Genomic DNA, 26,057 nt, shown 5'->3' on the forward strand with positions numbered 1-26,057 from the left:
TCCCTGGCCACGGTGGCTGATACAAAGATGGGCACATGATCCAGGGAAATGCCATGAGATCCACCCTAGAACTTTTGTGGGAACTTTCAGAAAAGGGACATCCCTTCCTAATGCGATTACTAAGCGTGGAGCTGCTGATGGTCCCCTCTGCCACAACAAGAGACAGCCTGCCTGAGACTAAAGCCATCACAAAGGAAAGCATAGTGCGGAGTAGAGACAGATTCCTGATGCGACTGTTTAAGCACCTGGATCCAGCTGTACCTGAAGCCTTCCCAGAAATCTATCCCTGGACGTTTCTGTTCGGTAGGACTATACATTTACGTTTTTGCTGAAGCCAGTTTGAACTGGATTTCTTTCACTTGTAAATGAAAGAAACCTGAGTTTCTTTCCCCATCAAAAACCTTCTATACTAGTCACAGGGGGCAGGTCAACTAAAGCTTCACCATCTGGCTTGTTAGAAGGACGGCCAGGGCCTTAATGAGCTAAAAGTATCTTTAACCAACACAAGTTTGAATAATTTCACTCCTCATGGTTTTCTTTTTCCCTTTAAAGATTTATAAATACATTAAAGGCCCCGATTTACAAAATGCAATGCCCCGCTATCTGCAAAGCCCTGTGAGCAGAGATGCAGTTTTGCTGGTTGTTTAGTCAATCAACCAACCTTCCTGGACTCCTCCATTCACAGGCCCTCAGAGAGTTAAGAATCTCAGCTTTGGCTGCTTCTCTGTGTACACTCCCCCCACCTCCGACGTGAGCAGGAACAGGTCTCCTTCCTTCCTTTCCCCTCCTTCCCTGACCCATTGCTGGATGAGTTCCAGTCTTGTCCAGAAATACCAGGCCTCCCTCCAGAAAAGCCCACTGCTCCACAGATACGTATCAGCACCTACTATTCGCAGAGCCTTGGGTCACAGGAGGACAAGGTGGACAGGGTGCCTGGTCGCCTTCCAAAAGGGCAGACAGTGAAAGGCCAGGGAGACCTGCTCCTACCTGTGCCTGCCCGACCCGGAGCACAGCTGGCACCTCCCAGGCTGCTTGGCTCTGCGCTTGGCTCCGCTGCAGGAGGGGCACCTCACCTGCGGACACACAGGCCTCAGTACCCCTGGCCGCGCAGGGAAGTGGGGCAGAGAGCATCCCAGACGTGGTCAAATCCCAGTCTGGTGACTTTGAGCAGCCCCTTCCTCTCCCTGGGCCTCCACCCCTCCCCCTGGAAAATGGGAGGGTGGGACGGAGTGTATCTTAGGACCCCTCCAGAGGCTTTCAGGGGCTCTACATCCTCCATCCTTGGGGCAGCAGCCTCTCCTGCTCCTCACTAATCCCCATGATCCCAGGGACTGTCCCCTAACCAAGCAGCCATGGCCAGAGGAGCAGGGAGAGGGCAGGCTGGCTGAGGGAGCTGGCGTTGGACATGAGGTCTCATCTTGGAGAGGCCCCCAGAGGCGACTCAGGCAACGCTCTCAAGGTGGCTCAGAGTGGGTGCCAGGGACACTCCAGGGGGAGCCTGAGAGAGGAGGGGGAGGAGGAGGAGGAGAGGAGCAAGGGTGGAGAAAGGCACAGAAATGACCTCAGGGAGGAGGTGAACAGCAGGAGTGAAGGCACAGAATAGACTGGGAGGCGTGGCCACAGCTGGCCCCACGGTGCTCAGGCGGGCAAAGGAGTGAGCACACAGCAGGCGGAAGGAGGGCAGCAACGGGGTGGAGTGGCAGGCGGGCAGAGGGAGGATGGAGGGAGACACAGCTCAGAGCGACAGTGGTCAGCATGTGCCCAGAGGATCAGGTGTAAATGGGAGAGCTGAGAACACGTGAGGAGCCTGGTACGACTCCTGGGACCATTAGTAGCCCTGGACGTGTATGCAAAGAAGGCTGATGCCACCAGAGCCTGGCTGTGTGCTTAGGGGCCTGTCCGGGGTGGAACAGTGTCCCACCTCTCCCCCCACCAAAATTTACACCCAACAGAGCCTCAGAATGTGACCTCATTCGGCATTGGTCTTTGCAGACTAATTAGTTAAGAGAGGTCATCCTGGACTAGGTAGGCCCTAATCCAATACCAGTGTCTTTATAAGGAGGCCAGGAGGACAGAGAGACACACAGGACGATGGCATGGAGGACGGAGGTGGAGATTGGAGGGATGCGGCCACAAGCCAAGGACGCCCAGGAGTGCCAGCAGCTGCCCAGAGCTCAGAGCCTCCAGAAGGGACTGCCCCGCTGACACCCTGATGCTGGGCTTCCAGCCCCCAGGACTGTGAGAGAATAAATGCCTGAGGCACCCAGTTGGTGGTGATCTATCACAGTCGCCCTCGGAAACTGGGAGCCCTATGAGCGTGACCTTCTCGGCTCCCATCACTCTGTACTACAAGTGCCAGTCACGGTGCCTCCCCCACAGCAGGGAGGCCTGGTGGGCAGGACCCCGGCCTTAGTCCTCTTGTTGGGCCTAGTGCCAAGCAGGTACTCAACGAATGCTCATAGATGGATGAGAAAAAAAGAGCAAAATTACAATCATAAACCACCCAAGTGAAAAAGGCCAATACAGCCCACCGAATCCAGCCTTCCCATTGTACAGGTGGGAAAAGGGAGGTCGGGCCAGGGGGAATGACTTGCCTGGGGTGCCACTGTCAGGCCCCCAGCCCAGCCCTCTGCCCCCGGAGAGCTCCTCCGCCCACACTACGCTTACCATCGGCCACACAAGACTCACCATGCAGGCCCCGTGGCAGCCGCTGCACTTGTAGCGTCCCCGCCCGTGGCACTTGTGGCATTCCTGAGGGAGAAACACTTTCCTTGGATCCAGTTTCTCAGTCACCTGCCGTTTCACCACCTCCACCCCCACCCCCGCCCCCATGTCACCATCCCAAACAGGTACCGACATTCAGAGCCAGAGGGAGAGGATGGCCTTTCCCACTGACCAGGATTCCCAAGGGCCTTGAATGCCAGGCCCAGGAGATCCTCAGAGCCCAGCCGGGTCCGTCCTGGGTGCTGTGAAGGGGACCTGCTCTCCCAGTCCCACATCCTAACTCACGCCCAGGCTGAGCCACAAAGGCCGGGGTCCTTCGCCCACTGAGTGGCGAAGGGGGCTCTGGGAACAGGAGCCGTAAAAATGGACCGCATTTTTGTGAACGGCCCCGAGCTAGCTACTGGAATTTAATCACTGCTGAAAAGAACGGAACACTCCATTGGGCTAACTCTCGGCGTCCTCCACCTCACAGCGCTAGGAAAACACACGGGGCAAACCACAGGCTTGACTCCAGGTCCGCAGTGGAGACAAGACAGGTAATCAGCTGAGACACCACACAAAGGGTCTCAGCCGTGCTCCTGTCGTGTGTTAGGTTACCCTTGCTTCATGGCATGATTAAGTGCCTGTGAACCAGGAGAGAAGTTAAATTCTGTTCCCCTACTAACTTCCAGATGTTTTCACTCCATCCGTTTACTGTCAGGCCACAGGGGGTGGGGCGGGGGCGGACAAACACTCAGAGGGTGTAGGAATGTGAATGCTCACTATTCAAAGCTGGAGACAATTTCTGTAAATGGGACCGTCCTTTTGCTGTGTGAATAGACGGCCCAGAAATAAACCAGCAGCCCGGGCTGGGGGCTTCCTTTCTAGAAGGCTCATGTTTCAGGAAACCCACAGTCTCTGGGAAACCAGCTCGGAAGAAGCGGGCGTGACGATAATCGTGTTACCTTGACCAGTGACGAGTGAGGGACCTGGAACTTCCTGGTTTCCTCCTGGAACATCGGGGGAACCTGGACCTTGATGTCCCAGAGCTGGGGGGAGGTCCCTCTTCTCGGCCCATCGACTGCGTGGTCTGACACAGAAGCGATCGTTGTGAGACAGCAGACAGCGGCCAGGACAAGCTTTCACTTAGTCACCGAACAGCACGAGCCTTCCTGTGGTGCCAGGCATAGGCTAGACCCCGGCGCTACCAGGAGGGGTAGATACGGGCCCCCCTGGAGTTCGTAGTGAAGCACCCAAGCTTTGGGGTTGAAGGGTCTTGGGTTTGACTCCTGGTTCTTCTACTTCCAAGCTGGGTAACACTAGACACGTTACCTAACCTCTCTGACCTTCCACAGCCTCATCTCTAAAATGGGGATAATTTTTCGCTCACCAGAGGATGGCAGCGACCATGACACAGATGGCATCTGCGTGCGAGCACAGGGCCGGCACATGCCGGGGCGCAACACACAAGAGCTGTCACCACTATCGTCTCCTCCCCACCGGCTTCTTCCTCTTCTGTTCAAGGGAACAGATAGAGCTAAACCCAAGGGCGAGCACTTTGGCCAAGAATCGCATAAAGGGCTCCGAAATCCCAGACGACTGACTTGTTCTGCTGGGACCAAAGTGGTGGGAGAAGAAACGCTGAGAGGCTTCATAAAAGGGGCAACTTGTGAGCTGAGTCCCGAGGGATGAGACAAAGGGGTCAGCAGGGGAAACAGGGAGGGTGTGGGCTTCCCAGACAGAACCCAGAGCCTTAGCGGGGTCGGCAGGAGGCAGGCTGGCTCAGCGAACAGGGACCTGGGGCAGCCTGGGGGGCAGCAGATGCCCGAGCACACACGCTGCCCGGGCCATCTCCCCCGTGGCAGCACCAGCCTGTGGCCAAAGGCAAATGCGAGGCTTTCTCAGGACCCTCTGCTAACCGCTTTCTGCACAGCAAGCAGTGCCAAGACCAGCACGGGGAGGTACGTCTCTGCCATGAAAGCCCTCCCTCTCATTTTACAGGGGACGGGAAACCGAGGCTCAAGCAGAAGAGCACCTCCTTCCAGGTGAGTGCTCAGACTAGCTCCTGCCAGGCTTGCTCCCAGCGACACTCATTTCAGACAACTCACTAGTAAAGGGCTGAAATGTCCATTCGCTTATCCTGGACTCGCTGAAAGTCTCCAGTCGATACTGTAGAGAAAAAGACATCATGTCCACTCACACACTCCTGGCCGTAGGAATACGGAGCATTGTGCAAAAAGGGGGGAAACCAGGGGTCCCACACACCGCACAGGGGCTGCTCAGAGCAGGCTGCCACCAGCGCCTTCTGTCCCAGCTGCCCCGGCACGTCTGCAGGGGGGTCAATGGGCCCAGGAATCTCCCTGACAGGCTCACAACGGGGTGATTTCCGTTCCCCATTTCTTTATACGAGGGGTGTTCTATGAGGCAAGTTTTGGAGCGGCATTTGCCTTCTGACAGGTGGAGGCCCCTGGAATCCACTGCCCTGAGGGTCCCCCCTGGAGGAGCTGATCTGCATGAATCCATGATCCTTCTTAATCCTCGTCCACAGAGTCACACACCAGAAAGGTATCGTGGACATCACCTGGCTCCTCCTTTCTCACGTGAGGAAACAGAGACCCAGAGAAGTCAGTGGACTTGCCCAAGGCCACACAGCTATGCAGAGGCCTTTTCCCCCAGATCCCTGCACTAACCAGTCCCTGCCAGGCCGGCCCCTTACCCTGCACACGGCCCCCCAGGCCGGCCCCTTACCCTGCACACGGCCCCCAGGCCGGCCCCTCACCCTGCACACGGCCCCCCAGGCCAGCCCCTCACCCTGCACACGGCCCCCCAGGCCGGCCCCTCACCCTGCACACGGGCCCCCAGGCCGGCCCCTCACCCTGCACACGGCCCCCCAGGCCGGCCCCTTACCCTGCACACGGCCCCTAGGCCGGCCCCTTACCCAGCACACGGCCCCCAGGCCAGCCCCTTACCCTGCACACGGCCCCCCAGACTGGCCCCTTACCCTGCACACGGCCCCCAGGCCAGCCCCTTACCCTGCACACGGCCCCCAGGCCAGCCCCTTACCCGGCACAGCATCTGTTGCTTCATCTGCTGGATGACCAGGTCGCTGGCGGCTGAGCGGCCATAGCAGCATTTGGAGCTCACAAAGCTGAGGAGGGCTTCACGCGCCACCTCCTCTGTCACCAGAGGGACTCTGCTGGGGATGGAGCAGAGAGGCAGGGGTCTGGGGAGGCCCTCACTGGCCCCCAGGGCGGGAAAGCACTCAGGAGTCCCACGATGGAGGGTGTGTCAGCAAAGGGGTCCATGGGAACCGATGTCGGGGGCGCGGGGGGTGCGGGAAGGACAGTAACACTGTGTTAGCTCAAGTGTGAGCTCAGGAGTCGGTTGATAGAATCTCAGAAATAAAAATAAAAAAATACTTAGAGATGAATTATGCCATTTTGAGATGAGGAAATGGACAGCCAGAGAAGGCATCACAGCTAAGGAGGTGGGGCTAGTGAGGTCCCTGCCCTCGGGAGCTTGACCTCAACCAGAGGAGCTGTGAGCCCCTTCACGGGAGGACCCCAGCCAGGAACCAGCCAGGAACCAGTGACGGCGCGACCACAGCTCGTGACTCACCGTGAGCTGGACCAGAGCGTGGCCAGGGGAAGCGTGACCCTCCTCGGCCTGCTCTCTGGACACCTCCCGCTCCTGCTACAAAACTCTCCTGAGGCCCAGCTGTCAGGTCCCCTCCTCCAGGAAGCCCTCCGGCCCCAACCTCTCCGGTGAGCAGGAGCCCTCTCCTCCTTCCTCCCGCTCACATCTTCATGCGCCTCTCCACAGCAGCCCAGCTCCCGTGGACAGCCCCTCTCATGTGCATTGTGTCTCCGGCCCCAGGACCTGGCTGCCTGTGGGAGGCTGCAGGCTGCAAGGCTTGTGCCCCATGCCCTCCCATCCCCTCCCAACAGGGAGGAGAGGCGGCCAAGGGGAGGCGCTCCAGGCTGCCCCCTCTCTGGGCACAAAGCTGGCTGTGACCTTGGAACTCCGCCCCAGTCCGCGCAAAACAAGGAGGGTGTGGGCCTCTCCAGGGAGCAGCCGGCTTTTTCAGTAAAGATCCAGAGAGTAAATATTTCAGGCTTTGCGGACCATCTAGTCTGTGTCTCAACCACTTACCTCTGCTGTTGCAGTGGGAACACAGCAAGTAAAACAGAGGAGAGGGCTGTGTTCCATAAAACTCCATTCACAAAACCAGGCGGCGGGCTGGGTTTGGCCCCAGGGCCCTAGTTTGCAACTATGGTTTTCAACTCTGGCTTGGTAGCCAAGCAGCCTGCAGAGCATGGTAAATACAGAGTCCCAGGCCCCGTCCCTGGAGAATCTGATCCAGGTCTGGATCCTGATGGGCTGTTGGGGTTGAGATCTGTGGACCCTGAGGCCCCCCAGGGGGGGGCGGCTCTTGGGGGCAAGGGTGATGGAGCAGTTCACCCCCCGTGATCCTGTGCGATGGCTCCGGGAGGGCCACCAGGTCACACCTGCAGCTCACCTGTGTTCCAGAAATGAGGACCAGCATGTTTGCTCCTGGGGTCTCCGAGGGGCCTCCAAAGGCGGGAAGAAGATCTGCTGCCCTGGAAGAGAGGGAGGAGTCAGGACTCGCTCAAAGGAACAGACACCTGTGGTGGAAGCAGGAAAGAGGGGCCGAGTATGAGGGGGAGCAGACGGAGAAAAGAATGACGGTTCCCAGATCAGCATCATTCTGTCTTAAAGGGTCATGGTCACGGGATGCTTGTGGACACAGGGCTTGTGCCCATGTCCTCCCATTCCCTCCCAACGGTGACAAGGGCCTTCCCAGGCCCCAGAGGAAAGGGGGGCTACCCCAGCACTGGCCTGTTCCAGAGACGTCCCCCCAACCAGCAGAAGCCCCAGGAAGAGGACGTAGGAGCCAAGACGCCACAGACTTACCGCCTCCTTGACAAAGGCAGTCATAGCTGGGCAGCCTCTCCAGGAGTTCGACTGGGGGCACCAGAGGGCTCTCGGCCTCGAAGCTGAGGTCGGCCACGCCTGCAGAGAGATGGGTGGTCCCGAGCCTCAGGGAGGGAGGGGCGTCTACGGCGACTTCCCAGGAAGCTGACCAGTGAGGGCAGGCACATTACTAAAAGCCTCACCCTAATTAAGCCTGGCTCTCTCTGGCACCCTCAGGAGGCAGAACACATCTGCAGGGTGAGAGGGGTGGGTGGGGGTGGGATAGTCGCAGCAGTAATTATAAGGATGGGAAAACCTTGAGAATGGCAGCTCCTGGTTGAGGGCCACCTGCTCTGTGCCAGTCACCATGACAGGAGCTTTATAAACATTGTCATAGGCCACCACCCTGGAGATACATACTGAGTTACAGATGGTCACGCTTCCTTAGGGCCCCTCTCTCTCTTTGAAACATGGGTCTATGTCTCTTCCCCTTGAACGTGGGCAAGTTCAAGACCAAAAGAACACAATGGAAGCGAGGAAATGACTGCAGCGCCTACTTCTGGCCTCTAGGAGCATTCCCTCTTGAGCCCTGAGCTGTCATGTAAGAAATCAGACCATCCTACCAGCCAGACCATGTGGAGATGCCCTAAGAATAAATGGAGAGGGCTCAGTGGAGCCCAGCCTTCTAGCCACTCCGGCCAAGCCACCAGGCAAATGAGTGAAGCCATCTGGGACCGTCCAGGCCTGACCAAGCTGCCCACTACCTACCACTGAGTGGCCTGTTTGGACTACATGGCTGTGCCACTCCCCTCAACTCCCGCCAACTCCTATGTTGAAACCCTAACTGCCCAGTGGAATGGTATCTGCAGATGGGCCTGTGGGAGGTGGTTACATCTAGATGAGGTCATGAGAGCAGAGCCCCCAGGATGGGACTAGTGTCCTTACAAAAAGAGAAAGAGATGAGGGTGTTCTCTCCCTGGCATGTGCACACTCAGTGAGAAGGCAGCTGTCTACAAGCCAGAAGGGAGTCCTCACTAGATGCAGATCTGCCAGGACCTTGATCTTGGGCTTCCCAGTCTCCAGAACTAAAAGGACTAAATGTTTGTTGCTTAAGCCCCCCAGTCAATGTGTTCTGTTACAGCAGCCCAAACTAAGACAGACCCTCACCCGTTACACGCAAAGCAGGAGAATCACCCAGCTGAGCCCTGCCCCAAATTTTGACTTGAAAAATAATGAAACATAGTCACATGGTTGGTTTGAAGACAGTGAGATGTGGAGCAGTCTATTACACAGCTTCCTATGATGGACAGTCTTTGCCCTGGGACTGCCCACAGACATGGGCAAAGAGCCCTGAGCTGTCATGTGAGCTGGGCCCACACCATGTTCTGAGGCTCCTTCTGCTCATGCTCCTTCTTCCCACTCTCCTCTTACATGTCTGCCCTGCCCTGAGGTCTGAAGGCTGTCCCTGCCCCCGTCTGCTCCCTCTCCCCCTTTCCCTTCACAGGTGTCCCCAAAGGACCTCTGGCACATCTAATGCCATCTTGGTGTCTGCTTGTTGCATGACCCCAAATGACAGACCATTCCTACCCTGTTCTACCAATGAGAACATGGAGGCTCAGAAAGGTGGTGACTCGCCCAAGATCACACAGCCAGTAGTGATGGAGCTGCATTAAGACCATGGTCCACTGGTCTCCGAACCCCATGCTCTTTCCAAGCACTTTTACGAGGCAGAACCTATAGGAGAATCGCTCACTATAAATCTGCTGATTTTTCTTATATGTGAAATCTAAAGAACAAAAATCAATAAACAAAATTGAAACAGATTTATAGACACAGAGAACAAATGATGGTTGCCAGAGAGCAGGGGCTTTGGGGGACTGGACAGCAAAGATGAGAGGGTAAGATCCACTAGCTGGAATTAAGCCCGTTATACTAGTACAAGATTACTTAAAAGGGGAACTTATAATTCCATGTACAAGCCGCTGTAATTCTCCTATCTTTCCAGTAAAGAAACCAAATGGAAAGGATGGGGTAGTTATTCCCAGACATCCTGGGATTCCAAATCCACCTACTTTATTATCAACCATTCCTGTGGACTGCCAATGTTTTTCAGTAACAGATTTATGTAGTGCCTTTTTCAGCATTCCAGTAGAAAAAGACAGTCAATATCTCTTTGCTTCTCCTGGGAAGATTGACAATTTACTTGGACTGTAATGCCCAAGTGATACACAGAAAGTCCCACCTATTTCTCCCAGATATTAAAAGCTGATTTAAAGGATGTTAGATTTCCTAGAGATTCCACTCTAATCCAGTATGTGGGTGATTTACTTTTATGCTATAGGACATTACTAGACTCCCCCAAAGGACACAATTTACCTATTGCAGCAGCCAGCTGTAAAAGGACATAAGGTTTCAAAGGATAAGCTTCAAGTTTGCTTACCTCAAGTAAAATACCGTGGCCATCTCATATCTAAAGATGGCTACTGACTAACCCTGAGAGGCTGAGAGGAATCCTATCTTTCCCTCTTCCCAAAATAAGAAAGCAGCTTAGATGGACTTCTGGGTTGGACTGTATATTGTTGAAACTGGGTTCCAAACTTTTCATCAATAGCCCAGCCTCTCTTTACCCTAGTGAAGTCAGATCAACCTGATCCAACCTAATGGAACCGCAAATGGAAATGAGCTAGAGAGGCTCTAAAGCAAGCATGTCAAACTCGCAGTCCGTGGGCCGCATGCCTCGTTTATTTGGCCCGTGTTTGCCTTTGAGTTTGACTTGCTTGCTCTAAAGCAAGTGTGAGGAATGTCCTGCCTGTGGGCCATATAAGGAATCATTTGGTCTGGCCCTGCCAAGGGATTAGGGATGAGTTAATTAAATGTCTGACCAAATATAGCAGGCTCATTTTTAAGTTGATAATTTGTATGGCCCACGAATGATGTTATAAATATCCAAATGACCCTTGGCAGAAAAAAAGTTCCCCACCCTTGCTCTAAAGGAAGTACTGTTAAAGCTCCTGCTCTGGGACATCCAAATTATAAATGTCCCTTCTTCCTTTTCACACACGAAAGTAAAGGAAATGCCTTAGGAGTTCTAACTCAGAAACGTGGAGCTCATCATAGACCTATAGACTATTACAGTCAGCAACTAGACCCAGTAGCAAAGGACTCCCTCCCTGTGTGAGGGTGATCTCTGCTCCAGCCATGTCTCTCCTTTAACCATTCATGTTCCTTGTTCTGTTGAATCTTTACTGGACTCTCATCACACTCAACACTTCTCTGTCAGTTGACTGGCTTCTTATGAAATGCTCCTGCTCTCTGCACCTAATATTACTTTAACTCAGTATAATCATCTTAATTCTGCAGCTTTATTACCCTCTTTACAGGATGAAAACACCTACAAGTGTGTTTTGCTTACTTACACCTTCTTGCTCCTAGGAATGATTTACAGGGAACTCCTAATGACAATGCTGACTTAATTTGGTTCACAGACAGATCTTATCTGAAGGATGAACAGGGACATTTCTGAGTTGGATATGCAATAACTTCCACAGTGGACATAATTGAAAGTTCTTATCTACCCAAAATAAGATCTGCCCAGCAAGCCCAATTAACTGCTCTAACTTGGGCTTGTCAATTGGCCAAAGATCAAGTAGCCAATATTTACACTGATAGTCTCTATGCATTTGATGTAGCTCGGGACTCTGGAATGTTATGGAAGCAGTGAGGCTTCTTAACTTCCTCAGGAAAGCCCATAAAAATGGCAAGTGGGTGGAGGGGGTTAAGGGGGTTGGGGGAGGGGACATCTGTAATACTTTCAACAACAAAGGTACATTTTTTAAAAATGGAAAACTGGTTGCAGAATTTGTAGAAGCCATTCAATTGGATGCTTGTGGGAAGCCCTATGGAATACTCAAACTCTGGCTCATTTGGGGGGTTACCTCTACCCACTTAACTATAGCATGGGAAACTCAACATTTTGGAGTCCATTCAGTATACTCCAACTGCTCCCAACCCATAGCTACCCAATGGCAACAACATTCCTGGTGGATCCAATAACATTGGTCCCTAAAAGAAATAAAAGTGGAATACTTGGAGTAGGGGTTGGCCTTGGCATTCTAGGACAAGCTGAACTTGCAGCTAACGAAGAACGTCATTCATTAGAAAAAGACTCTCTACCTAAATAGGTCATATGGAGGGAATGTTGTTTCAAGAAGGAAAAGGGTGGGAAGCAGCATGGAAAGGACAATAAAGCCTTAGCTCAGTGGATAGGACAGACTATAAAAACTCATGCACAAACCCAACAATGAGAACATGCCTATATCCTAACGCAACAGAACCTATTGTCACTCTATGCCAATGCAAATGGAATCTGAAGTAGCTATGAAACAATGGCTAACAATAATGGGTATGGAAGCCCAGGCCAGACACATATGAGACTCATACAGTTCTCCTGGATTTTGGGAAACTTTGGATGGGAAATGCGATCTACTTTGGTGTGTCTTAAAAACCCAGGCTCCTCAGTTAGATCCTAAGCTTAAATTCTCAGGAGTTCAACTGGCTGGCATAGGGACCATCCTCAATAACACTAGAATACTTCCAATGAGAAGTAGATGGGCCATATTTAAAAACAATAAATAATGGGAATCTATCTCACTATCTGATTGTGAAAATTAATAAGGTGAACGGTTATGCCCCCAATCTATATGGAACATTGGATTCACCCAGTCCTGGCCTACTGTATCCACCCCAACAAATAATAATATATGGCATATGGGAAAGGGGCATTTTTGTTGGGAAGGGTTAGAAAATGTTTCTGTTATACTAAGTAATTTCTATTGTAATAACACCCAATTTACATTAAATACTACTGGAATATGGTATAATATTGAAATTATAGGCTACATAACTTTGCCTGAGGTTAATAAAACCTATGATAATACTGATACTGAAAATCCAATGTATTGGGAAATTGAACTTAATCCTCCCCATGAAGTCATTTCTATGGAGACTAACCAATCAGAAGAAAAATTACAGCTTTTAGATAATGAAATAGTAAAGAGTCTTAATTCATCTGGCCAACCATATCATAAGGTATAAGCAACAGTGAATGAAGGAGGAAAACATAATTAGCTTAATAAAAAATTATGATAAGACATGTAAAGGGTTTTTTGTTGGCTCAGATGCGTGTACCCCTCAGACTCTTCCTTGTCTAGTATTAGACATTTTCTGTTCCTAATCAGTGTTACTGGTTTAATACTGTTGCTTTTGTTTCCTGGTATGTAAATGTTATACTAGACACAGAAAAACAAAACTTAAGCAGAGCCCTAACTGGTTTGGCTCAGTGGATAGAGCATCGGCCTGTGGACTGAGGATCCCAGGTTCGATTCCGGTCAAGGGCATATACCTTGGTTGTGGGCACATCCCCAGTAGGAGGTGTGCAGGAGGCAGCTGATCAATGTTTCTCTCCCATCAATGTTTCTAACTCTCTATCCCTCTCCCTTCCTCTCTGTAAAAAAATCAATAAAATATATTAAAAAGAACACTTAAGCAGAAAAAAAGACTCAGATCATAGTAGATAAATATTAGAAATGATCCAGAATATTTTTTAACAAGGACATATAGGATCTGACTGCCTCCCATTCACCTGCCTTTTTATTTTGAATAATAATAATAATTCAACCTTGAATGACATCTAAGGTTATGGCCCATTCCCAATGGTCCACCCTATTCAGCTAGACAAATGCTGACACTGAGACATCCTAGGGATGAGCCTTTCTAGCACCGTGGGACCTCATTATCCAACCAAAAGGTTGGTCATCAAGGCATCCGTTAGATTGATTTATGACCAAAAGGGGGACGTGTGGTCAAAAAGAGGCCACATACTACACCTGACAAGCTCAGGAAGGCCTGTGTGATGGCCTTGCAAACTCAGAGACCTAAAATATAGTCTGAAACTCAAACTATAGTCTGAAATTAAAACTTTTTAAACTAAAACCAGTTTATGGTCGGCAGTTATGTCCTAGGCCAGGACAAAGGTCAATCTTTACCTAAACTGAGCCTATTGTCTTTTTGCATCTATATCTTTGGAATATCAAAGCAATTTTCTTTTTCCAGACCCCTCAAAGCACAGGCACCGCTCTGCAGAGACCACAAATCCGCTCATTGTTATCGAATTAATCGCTGACTGTTGACTATTCTGCACCCACCTATGTAAAAGAAGCATGTGTCTATCATTTTACTTTTTATCCAATCCCAGAGGTTTTCCCGCTTAGCTGTCTCCCACCTCCCTAATCTATCACCATTGGATTTCATGTAACCCACTTATGTCTCCTCTTTTGATTGTAATTATCGAACAAGATGAAAACTGCCATTCTCTGGAGCATTATCTCAATCTGTTGATATTTTGCTTCCCAGCAATTGTTGACAGTTTGGCTCAAATAAACTCATAAAAGTTATTCACAAGTCTGAATGTTTCTCTATGGGGAGGTCTAACCTAACCTGCATGACTAGCAACATGCGGAGGGGGGGCGCGGTTAGGGGGGAGGAAGGGAGAAGGTCCGAACCGCGTGACCAGTGACATGAAAGATCAGGGGGTCTAAACCGCGTGACCAGTGAGTGATATGCTAGGACAGGCCACCCTGGGGGGTGAGGCCCTTGTTTTCCCAGTTTTGCCCATTGCCAGGCACCCGGGGCTCTCCGCCCTGGTGACCTTCTGTACCTGGCCCCTCTCCCCTGCTCTGCCCATGCCTTTCTAACTGCCTACCACATAACCACTATGCTGAACACTCTAAACTAATGCAAAATTAACACTGAATTAAGAAAAGAAAAAGAAATTTTGAAAAACCTCATCTTGATCCGTCAGGCTATGACATAAGACACATGGCCTGAGCCTCAAGCAGGAGAGCATAATATAAGAACTGGTCTCCGGAAACTCAGGACAACTCAGGAAGCACCTGCCCACTCACTTGTTGCTCCACCCCACCCTCCACTGGAGACCTGGAAGGTAGGACTTCTAACTCCACTCAACACGAGGAGTCTGCAGCTCAGAGGTCACTCCAGAACCCAAGGGTGCACAGCGGTGGAGTGAGAGCAGGGGAGAGGCTCCAGTTGATCCAGTTCCAGCCCACTGGGCCACCCCTCAAACCCGTTCCCTGAAGCCCCTGCTTCCCTCAGGGACCAGAATCCCTCCACTCTCTTCCTAGCTGCCTAGCTAATCACAGGGAGTTGGCCCTAGAGGGTGAACTGATAAAAATGGTCAGTGGAGGTGATTCTCTGCGTTAAGTCTCTGGAGCACACACACGGGTCAAACCTCCAGCTGACCCACCTCCCACCCAGGCCTGCCTTTCTTTTTTCTTTCTTTTTCCTATTTATTTATTATTTATTTATTTATTTTGGCAGCTCTTTAAAGCCTATAGCTTTTGACCTCTACAAACTAAAACTGTCCTTTTGAGTTTAATAAAACACAGAGGCCAGAAGAATAAGTAGATCTTGTTCTAAATTGGAGCAGCCTTGTTTGTCTGGAAGTGGAGTGGAGGTGGTGAGACAGACTGAAATGCTGAAACACAGGACCAGTGAATAACCCCGTTCTACTCCTCCCCCCAAATTAGAAAGTTCTTTGTCCTCAAACACATATGCATCCGTAAGTATCTTTCTCCTTGCAGGAAACTTAAAAGGAAGTCGCAACAGAAGGATGTTTGCAGATGTAGAGAGTGCCTTTTTAGCAGGAAAATATCTGTAAGCACATGAAACTGGTGAGAGTGCCAGGATGGACATGGGTGTGGCGCAACGTCCCAAAGCTTCACACTGTGGCCTGCCAATAAGCACTGAAGCCCCTGGTGTGATAATATGGAATTATTTATACCTTAGTTCCCAATATTTTGTTTCTAATGTTTATTAGCAACCTGAGCTATTTTAGCCACCAGGGACCCAGGGACCCACAAACATTTTCTATAAATTGGCAGGTGGTAAGTATTGTAGACTTTGTGGGCCAAGCGGTCTGTCTTAATCACTCACCTCCGTTATTGTGGCTCAAAGCAGCCGCAGACGCTACACAATTGAATAAGAGTGGCTCTGTTCCGATAACGCTTTGCAAAAACAGGCGGTGGGTCCTGAGCTATATTTTGCCCACCCACCCTGACCTAGACAGTCACCTGTGAGGATGGGTTTGAGGGGAAGGTGGAGGCTGGAATTTGAACTTTCTGGGACCAGGGCCCATGCACGTCCATCGCAGCTCCCGTGAGCCCAGTTATCCGAAGTGAAGCTGAAGGTCAGGGCTGGATGGAGGCCAGGGTGACTGGACTCGGAATCCCTGAGGCTCGGTGGTAGGAACCTGGGCTCGGATCCCCTGGAGCTGAGCCAGGTAAGACATGAGCCTGTGCCAGCCACACACCCGCGCAGAACTCAACTCTCCAGGTGTGCAACCGAGTGGACGCTCGTGCCCATCTAATGAGAATGTGAGCGCAGCCTTGAGCCTGGCGTTAATAAATGCTCAGTCAATGCCATGGGCCTGAGAAGGCAAGGTCTTCCTCTCTCTTTGTGTTCCTTTGAGCCAGGGAACAGTGGAAATGTCAGGCAGAGAAAGAAAGCAGTGGCCCCACCCACCCAGAAGTCTCGGGTCAGCTAGGGCATCAGTACCGTCCTTCAGGAGGAGACAGGGAAGTGCCCTGTGGCTGCGATGTCCGGCTGCAAACCAAACAAAGGGGCAGGAAGCGGGGAAGAATGAGAGGTGGGAAAGCCAGAGCTCCATCCATCACGGGGAGCCACCCCGACCCCCCAGGGCAGTCATCAATCGTCAGGGCTAAATTAACCTCACCATTATGTTATGGACAAAAATAAAGGACTCCAGGCTGAACTCGGGGCGGACGCGTCATTTCCTGTGCAGATCTCATCGGGCACAACAGGAACACGGAAGTCACAGGGCATTGTGTGACACCCAGCGTAGGGCACCCCAGAGGGGGCCACCGGGCCCCTCACTGTCTCCCTGGTGCTGGGGCTGAGTCCCAGGGCAGCTGTCCAGCTGGGCCGCCCCACCCTTACGCACGCATGGTGGCCGGTGGCCCACCAGCGGATGGCGCAGGCATGATCTCTTTTGCGCTTCACAACAACCACTGTTTTCCCCAGTTTGTAACAGAACAAGATGAGGCTCAGAGAAGTGATTTGGGGCAACGAGCTCAGACATTCACAGCAGAGACAGAAGCAGTACTTAGAACTCAGGTCCTGACTCCAAGCCCCAACGCCCTTCCCACTTAGCTGAACACCCTTCTGCTCCATGCAAACGGCATCAAGCGGCTGCAGAGAAGGCTTCGCAAAGTGTTACCAAGGCAGCGTTTCTGCTCATCAGCCACCAGCTGCTTTCTGTTTGTACAGAGAGGGATTTTCCTTGCAGAGAAAGGGACAATTCATGGATAGCCTCTTCAGTGCTCTTTTAAACTGCCAACCCCCTTATTTCAGAAGGATAAACAGAGCCCACATCATCTGCCCCCGATTCCAGATTCATCACCTCACAAGCCCTGAAATCATGCCACTTCTCTGCTCCAACGGCTCCCCACTGCTGTCTTGCTCTGACTTGTTTTATACTTTACCTCCTTCAGCAGGTGTGAGAGCCCCTTTTAGACAGGGAGCCCCCTCCCCTGCTTCTTGCATACAGTTGGTGGACATAGACGTCTGATGACTTAAATTCTACTTAAGATGCTGCAAGAGAGAGTCAAGTGGTCAAATTCACAGAGACAGAAAGTAGGGTGGTGTTTTCGGGGGAGGAGAATGGGGAGTCCTCATTTGATGGGGACATGGGGACAGTTTCAGGTGGGAACATGAAAACATTCTGGAGATGGATGGAGGTGGTGGCGCTGAAGGCCACTGAGCTGCACACTTAGAAATGGTTAAGATGGCAAATGTTATGTTACAGGTATTTTACCACAATTTAGAATAAAATAAAAGAGAAAGATAAGGAGGTTCAGGTGATTATAAGATAAAGAAAAGAAAGAAGTCCTGTTTTGTCTAAAAGGGCAAGCAGCCCTGGCCGGTGTGGCTCAGTCTGTTGGGTGTCGTCCGTGCACCAGGAGGCTGCTGGTTGATTCCTGGTCGGGGCCCATGCCCGGGATGCGGGCTCCATTCCTGGTGGGGGGGCGTGCAGGAGGCAGCCGATCCATGTTGCACTTTCACATCGATATTTTTCTCTCTCTCTCCCTTCCTCTCTCTCTGAAAATCAATAAACTATTCTTTTAAAAAGGAACAACACACACACAAATAATTGGCTACACTAATGAAAGGCCTTCCTAGCAAGACCAGAAAGCTGGCAGGCCATCCCCTCTCTCACGCACTGCAGTCGCTCACTCCTGCCCGCAGCTGATGTCCAGGCTCCTGAACCTGTCCGATAAGGCCCTGCATTACATGTGGGGAGAAAAGGTTCTCTCTGCTCACATGATGAGGAGCAACTCCTCCTATGTTGTCCAGAGCAGGGTGAGAGGAGGGAAGACAGCTCCCTGGGGGAGGGGGTAGGAACGCAGAACGGAGCAGAAAGGGGGAGTGAGAGAGAGAGACAGCCTGCTTGAGGCTTGAGAGAGAAGTGTGGGAGCTTTGGCATGGGGAACATTGAGAAAATATAATGTGAGTGAGACTGACATCAACAGAAATGGGGGAAGAAGACCTGGAAGGGGTTCCCCTGGAGTTAGCAGCCCCTCTGTGCCAGGGAAGAATGCAGCAAGTGCCACCACACAGCTCCACTAAGTGGGATGGAAACCCATGCTCTGTGGAAGGTGCCATCGCGCCCAGAGAGGCCCACGTGAGGGCCGGGCTTTCTAAGAACTGCCTGTCCCTTCTGGAGGGGGCCTGTCACTTCATGACACTGAGGTTTGCATACATCCTCACTCATACACTGTGCCATTTCTCCCAGCCCTTGCTCTGGCCGCTTCTGCCCATGACATCCCATCACCTGGTTCAGCCGAACTCGGCCCAGATCTCCCCACCTGCAAAGCCAGCCTGGGTGGGGGTTCTCCTGCTCTGTGATCTCAGAACTCCACTGCCTTCAAGAGAATCCACTCCTCATCATTGCTTTTGCCAAATGGCTTCGTAAGAATTACTAGAGGCCCAGTGCATGAAATGCATGCACAGGTAAGGTCCCTAGGCCTGGCTGGAGATCAGGGCCAATCAGGCTCCCCGCCTCCCTGCCCCCCCTCCCCCCCCCCCCCCCCCCCGCCTCCCCACCTCTTCCTTCCCTTGCTCCCTCAGCGCCCTGACACTGCAGCTGGTCGTCCACCGTGTTCCGCCCCGCCCCCTGGTGGTCAGTGCACATCATAGCGAGCGATCGAACTCCTGGTCTCCCAGTCGAACTCCCCAGGGACAGTTTGCATATGATCCTTTTATATATATAGATTACTTGTAAAATACCTGCTTGGGGTCTGCCTCCCCTACTAGGCTTTTAACACCTTGAAGGTAGGTCAGTGTTTTATTCATCCTTGTTGCCCCAGCCATGAGCACAGCACAAAGCAGCTAGCCTGCTGTGAGTCTTGAGGAAAAATCACTTTACTTTTAGGGTTTTGATACCTTTCCCTAAACCAGGGCTCAGGGAGGAGAAGATAGTGCTGTGGATAAGAGATCTGCAAACAAATTTGGGAGAGTTCTTGGGCTCCCCACTAAGCTATGATATGATGTCATTAAAGGTTTTATTTCTTACTCCCCAAAGGGGACAGTATCTTTCCACTAGTAGTTTCCAGACCCGCAATCCCTTTCCAAAGATGTGGCAGTCCTTAGGAAAGACTGGAGGGGCCCCGAGAGGCAGGGGCGAGCCTGGCAGGGAAGGCCTGCATCCCTGGTGGCTGTGCCTCCATCCTAAGAGATGTGTGGAAAACGCCAAGGCCCAAGGTCAGTGACCAAGACTCTCGGAAACTGGGCCCCTGCCCGGAAGTGCAGCATCCCTTCCCACCAGGGACCATGTCAGCTTCGGACCCAGTCTCTGATCTCCAACGCAGAGCAAGGCGGGGGGCACCCTGTGAACAAACCTTCGGGGACCGGAGCTGGTCCAGATGCCAGTCCCATCTCTTCAGTGCTGAGTCACTAATGCGACAGTTTTGTGGCCTCAGATCATTGCCCCACCTCCCTAGGGACCAGGGCCCAGGAGTGAGGAGGTGCCACTGAGGTCCTACACTCCTGGAACAGTGCAGCCTCCTCCTAAAGTTACCAGGGGCTGCAGTTCGAGTCCATCGTACTCGAAGAGGCTCTGACTTACCATTTCTGGGAGGGCTGTAAGTCTGCAATCAAAGAAGCTATATTACAAAAGATATGGTTTTTAGAATAAAGGAGGAGATATTTCCTCTTCAGCTCTGAGCAAGGACATCTCCCTCAAAGAGAAGAATGATTAAAATCATATTATGTCTGAGACCATCGAAGAAACAGGAGAAGAAAAGACTGAAGAGTTCTTGTTTTAAACACAGGACAGACAGGTTCTGGGGAGCTTTGTGGGGTAGAATAAACACCAAAGAGTAGAAGCTCCAGGGAAAGAGATATCAACTCAATGGAAGAGAACTTTTGACGGGATCAGCTGTAGGAGGGGCAGCTGCCCACCACGAAGGAGCTCCCCTCAATGCGGGGATGCTGCCTCCAGCTGGCGATGCTGTCGGAGGCATCCCAGCATCCACCAGTGGAGGTGCTAAACGGCCTTCAAGGTGGCGTCCACGTGGGTGCCACATCCCAGAATGTCCCCGTCTGTGCGACCTTTGGTCCTAAAGTGTGTCATCGGAGGAGGATCGTCTCTTGCTGAAGCTGCCCATATTACAGACTCAAAAACTCAGGGACAGCACTTCAGTGGCTGGGCAAGGTAACTCAACTGGACAAAGTGGGCAGCCGCCTCTCACCTGAGAAGGACATTTAAATTATGGAAGTCCTGTAGTAATTAGTAAGTCTGAAACCTGGAGAAAATTTTACTTAGTTCCAGAGTGCATCAACTCGGTTTCTAAAGCGTTTTCTGGGCAGCCCCATCCCTTGCAGGAGGCCCTAAGTGCTGCCCTGAGCTTTGATTGGGTTAGAAGTCCACACAGGGGGCGACCCTATGACAGAATTGAGTCTATCATTTTGGAATGTTAAGGGAACTAAAACATTCGCCTTACTCTCACCTTGCTTACTAAAGGGTGACGCCAAAACAGAAACATCACAGGTGATAATATCTCACCTTAGTGACAGCTTAATTTTAAAGCTCTGGAGAGTAAAATCTGATAATTTTCTAGAGTCATTATTTACTTCATGCCTGCTCTAGACTGAGTGATGTTTTAGGCACTGTATAGCCAATTAATCCTTGATTAAATCTGCAAGATGACACCATCGAGCTTAAATGACTTAAAATCTCCCAGCACAAATGGGCCCAGCTTGCATTTGAATTGAGATCTGACTTAGCCCGTTTCTACTCAGAGAAATTCCCAATAGAAATGGAAAGGCTGCTAATGAGCAGTGTTTTGACAGGAAAGACTGCATTTGAATGTTAGTAGGAGCTTATTAAAATAAGACCAAGAACACACAGTTTCCAACATGCCAGGTTAGGTCCTCCTCAAACACATGCTAAGATATCTCCATACAGATTCCACTTCAATATGAAAAAGTTGAATTGAGCCCTAAGAAGAGCATGAGTTTATTTTATATTGCACTTGGGCTCTGCAGCTTAGAGCCTTGAGATAACAACAGAGACAACAGAGAGTGTTGGACCCTCGAAGGACCTTTGCGGCCCCCGAGTTCAGTAACTGTGAAAATGGACTAGTGCCCCAGGTCTCGCTGGGAGTCGGATGAAGCTGTGGACTCCACCTCCAAAACAGCACACTCACACAACATTTTGCCCACCCCTCCATGGTCTTCAGATGAAGAACTCCTCACCCAATCTCCCTTCATGGATGAGAAAACTGCGGCTCAGAGAGTTTCAATGACTGGCCCACGATCACACAGGCAATTCACAGCAGCGTCGGTATTGAACCCCGGCCTCCCAATTCCCAGTCTGAGACTGTACAGCAATCCTCATTCCAATTCAGGATCAAAAATTTTTTAAACATAGCACATTTTTTCCTAAAGATACCATTTTTTTCGTTGTCTCTTTAAATAGTCCTTATATTCCACTGTATTTTTGTCCCAGTAAAGACAAGAAGGGGTCGCCCGGGCTGTTTTGGGAGCGGTAACGAACAGACCGGCTCTTTGCTAGAGGGAGACCATGAGTAAAGACCTTTCATGACATTTTTAAATTAACCTCATCTAAGAGCTGAGCCCAGCTGTGATTGAAATAAGACTCCTGACAGTCACACTTACATCTGGCTCTGGAGGAGGGGGAGTGTCGACAGAGAAAGGAAAGATAGGGCTGTAAGACTTGGATGCATTAAGTCCTTAGGGAGAAAAGTTCTCCTCTTGGGTTTTACCGTCCTTCTCCACTGCCCAGGGGCCCTTGCAGACACCAGACTGCAGGCTGGGAACAGGCTCTGCACACAGGAGGAAGGAGGGAAGGAGGGAGGAGGGAAGGAGGGAAGGAGGGAAGGAGGGAAGGAGGGAAGGAGGGAAGGAGGGAAGGAGGGAGGGATGCCCTCCGCGGGGCAGACACAGAGCCCCAGCAGCACTTGGGCTCGGTGCCCACTACAGAGGTGTGTGTCCGCACCGCCCGGCTGTACTTACTGTCCTCGTCACTCAGATCCCTGTCCATGGTCCGGATGTCCAGCCAAAGAGGTTTCTGCCCTTCCAGTGGCTTGGCCGCCAGCATCTGAGGGACTACCCTCGGCCCCTCCGGGACGGGAGGCCCATTGTTGCCTGATTTGAATACAACAGAGGGAAGCATCAGAGGGGAAGCACCTAGCCCATGGGAGTAGCCGCTCTGGGCCCATTGACAGGGGTTCCTGGAGCTCCTACTCACCAGGCTTTCTATGTGCCAGCCTCTTGCTGGGGGCCTCTAGTCGCCCGAGTCCTCACCACCCAGGAGGTGGGCACTTTTAGGTGCCCATTCACCTGAGCTGAATCCAAACCTCATGCGCCTGACTCAAGCCGGAGCCCTTGACTCCTGTGCTGCATTGCGCAGTAGGAGGCGGGCTCTGAGTGTCGGGGTGGGGATTGCAGAAAAGTGTAATAACCATGAGGGGGGGTGGCTCCCCAAGGGGGAGAGAAGAGATGGAGGGGCCTCTCAGGTCTTGAGCGTCACATCGTCTCACTGGGGAAGAAGCGAGGTCACACAGCACATTGTGGGCACAGCCGGCTCCCGACCCAGGCTGCGTGGGCCACTGCTGTCACACCAACCGAGTCCCCTGTGGAACATCTGGGGCATTTCTCAAGGTCTCTTCCAAGCCTTTTGCTTGGGGCCTGGCCCTCCTTCAAGCCCTTGGAAGCTCGCCCCTTTCCTTCAGATGAGTCTAAGCAATGGACACCTGGGCCTGGGCCACCTGGTGGCAGAGGTGAAAGCGTGTGCGCTGCCCCCCTCCCCCTGCGCTGCATTCTTGACAATGACCCCTGACCCCTGGGCCTGGGGCTCTCTGGCCAAGGAAGCCTTGCTCCGCAGGGCAAGGGGACGCGCACGCCAGTCCTCTGGGAACACTGGCGGCTGCGCTCGCCCGGGATGCACTGATGAATCCGTCACGGCCGCACCAGGCCAGGCGGAGACGGCTCCGAGGTGTGCCATCAAGTGAAGTGCCTTCAGTCTCTCTCCACTGCTTCCACCTCATCACTCACTGCCCACCCAGCAGGGTGCTGGCGACAGCCATGAAGGCTGCAGCAACATTTGACAAATGCTTCTTATATCCCCGCAGACGGCTCAATGCCCACACATAGGTTTTTATAGTTGGTAAGAGCACTGAATTTCTTAAACTGGAGAGTTATGTAAGTTTCATTATTGTATATGCATGAGAAAGACCAAGATCCTGAGGAATGAATTTGTCTTTTGATACCTTTATACATTAAGCAATGATTGTAAGCCCTTATAGAACTGTCTCCATGGGAACAGGATGTTTGTGGCTGGCTGTGTGTCTATTTCACTCTAAACATAATATGTGTGCGTCTATGTGTGTGTGTCTATGTCTGTGTACATGTATGTGTGTTTAAGCTAAAACATTACAGATAGATAGATAGATAGATAGATAGATGACAGAAAGATAGATGATTGATAGATCGACCACCTGTGGCTTAACTAAAATAATATGCCACTATTATATCTTGAATACTTTTTAAGCAGCAATATATACTTGCCTAAAGCCCTACGGCATTTGAAAAACAATCATAGGAAATCAGTAAAATGACAAACAGAAGGAACAGAATGTAAAATAGAGCTGAGTATGAAAGGGACCAGAAATCTTGAGGTTGCCAGATGCAGGCAATCATGAGTTGTATCTCAGGAACCAGGGAGTGTAGGTCAAAAGGAGGGACAGTCCCTTGCTAAACATGAGTAACGGGTTAGTAGATGACATAGTAATGGGTTAGTAAATATCTCTTTAAATGTATGGGAGGTGAACAAACCAACTAATCTTGCTTAGGCATTGAGACAGGAGTGCTGTCTTAGGCAGCTTGAGTGACTCGGAGAAAATAATATGCCCGTCACCACCCAGTATTCATGGTGTCAGGAGCGAGCATCCCTAATTCTAGGACCCAGGCCTGTATGAGGCAAATTCTGGTTCCCACCTCCCACTAGTGTCAAAGGAGTTTGGGGTGTGGGAAGGGAGGCCCCCACACTGTGCCAGGCACTTCACCTTCATTTGTATCACTGCTGTTGATATAAAAAAGTGGGCTTCTTAGAGCTGTTCTTCCTGAACTGGTCCTCAGTGGTCCACAGACATGATCCATCACAGCATCCTCATGTCCTGCACATGGCAAGTGCTCCTGAAACATCTGCTCTATGAAGGCAGCTGCCTAAGAGCCAACCCTACCTATTTGTTGCTGTCTGAGAACCTATAGAGTCTATGTAATCTCTGAGTTTGGTCTCTGAGCCTGGAGGCAATGTCAGAGTTGCGGGACACATGCGAGGGTCGGGCGCGGCTCTAGAAGGGAAGTCTCGACGGCACACTGCATGACTGCAGGGGGCTATGCTGGTGAGGGAAGGGCCTAGAGGGAGCGCTCAGCAGTGCCTTCAAGAATTTAAGGGCTGTCAGGAGGAGAAGAAGGCAGAATGGAATCTCAGGACACCTATCCATGAGCACGAGTACTGAGAGCTGGTCCGGAACGGGGACCATTTTCCACTTACCAAGCAGAAGATGTATCCGGCGCACAGAGCCTCCTGCCATTGGGCCGGGCCTCTCGGAAGGGCGTTAAAGCAGAAGCTTCGCAATTACACAAAGCGAACAGTGGTCGCAGAATCAACCGTTTGAGGCTTCAGAGTCGGTGCAAACTGGGTTCAAAGCCCAAAAGTGGATGCTGCAAAAGTAAAACGTTCCTGAGGGACAGGTGAAGGGAATATGCCCAGAGGGCAGGACTTTGAAATGCACCTGATTGTGCATTTTGCCTGGGAAAAGAAGTACTACGGGTACAAGTCTATGCCAGCTCATGAGCTGCGGAAAAGTGGTCTGGCTGGCTGGTCAGGGGCATCACTAGAAAACTGGTGGCAACAATATCTGGGAGTGATATAGTGTCAATTTCTCTAAATGGGCAAAGAATGTGAAGATACTTGTGCCCCATGCTAACACACACCAAAGGGTGACTTGAGCAGAGGAGAATTTTAATAATCGAGTGGATGGCATGACCCACTCTGTGGACACCCCCATCAGGCTCTCTCTTCGGCCACTTCTGCCATCGCCTGGTGAGGAAATGCACGGGCTCAGCAACATGGGTTTCCACTCACCGGGCTGAGTGCCCGGCCAGAAACTGCGTCCTGCTGGGGCGCCATCCTGTGAGGTGAGGGGAACTACCTGATGGCAGGTAGATTACATGGAACCACTTCCATCACAGAAGGATAGGACTGTTTTCTTCTAAAATGGACACTCCGGGTATGGATCTGCTCTCTCAAAACCACCATATCTGACCCAGCTGGTGTGGTTCAGTGGTTGAGTGTCAACCCACACACCAAAAGGTCACCAGTTTGATTCCTGGTCAGGGCACATATCTGGGTTGCAGGCTCAATACCCAGTGAGGCGCATGCAGGAGGCAGCCAACGGTATTTCTTTCCCATTGATGTCTCCCTCTCCCTTCCTTTCTCTCAAGTCAATAAAAGCATTAAAAAAATAAAAATTATCATCTCTGGACTCCAGCAAAAAGACCAGGCTGGTTAAGAGACAGAGGTTTCTGACAAGTAAATCTGATGTCTAAGTAACCAGAAAGTTCACCAGATCCTCATTCAATGGTTCAGGTGCCTACTGTGTACCCCTTCTGAGAGGTAAACCAGGTAATTCCTGCCCTCAAGGAACTCCCAGTCTTAGGTGGGAGACAAATTCATAACCAAGTACTTACAATGCAGAGGACCCAAGGCTGCCACGGCGGGGGGGCAGACAAGGAGT

The 26,057-nt window shown here is 51.4% G+C and overlaps 1 protein-coding gene across 4 annotated transcripts in view; it reads right to left on the bottom strand.

Annotated features, from left to right (window-relative positions):
- Positions 1 to 22,354, bottom strand: part of SSUH2 (ssu-2 homolog) — a gene marked incomplete at both ends in the record, with an annotated part of 28,744 nt that extends 6,390 nt beyond the window's left edge. Inside the window, 8 exons of one of the 4 annotated variants that reach the window (XM_081106397.1) lie at positions 988 to 1,073; positions 2,689 to 2,751; positions 3,669 to 3,793; positions 4,812 to 4,872; positions 5,767 to 5,899; positions 7,223 to 7,304; positions 7,639 to 7,737; positions 22,270 to 22,354. In XM_081106397.1, coding sequence (XP_080962523.1) covers positions 988 to 1,073; positions 2,689 to 2,751; positions 3,669 to 3,793; positions 4,812 to 4,872; positions 5,767 to 5,899; positions 7,223 to 7,304; positions 7,639 to 7,737; positions 22,270 to 22,354 — 734 coding nt within the window. Of the gene's footprint in view, positions 1 to 987; positions 1,074 to 2,688; positions 2,752 to 3,668; positions 3,794 to 4,811; positions 4,873 to 5,766; positions 5,900 to 7,222; positions 7,305 to 7,630; positions 7,738 to 22,269 lie in introns of all 4 variants that reach the window. The other 3 variants (XM_081106400.1, XM_081106398.1, XM_081106399.1) reach the window with 3 other exon arrangements.
- Positions 22,355 to 26,057: the final 3,703 nt, after the last annotated feature.

This window comes from Myotis nattereri (assembly GCF_964212035.1).
Source record: "Myotis nattereri genome assembly, chromosome: 14".
Taxonomy (NCBI): Eukaryota; Metazoa; Chordata; class Mammalia; order Chiroptera; family Vespertilionidae; genus Myotis; species Myotis nattereri.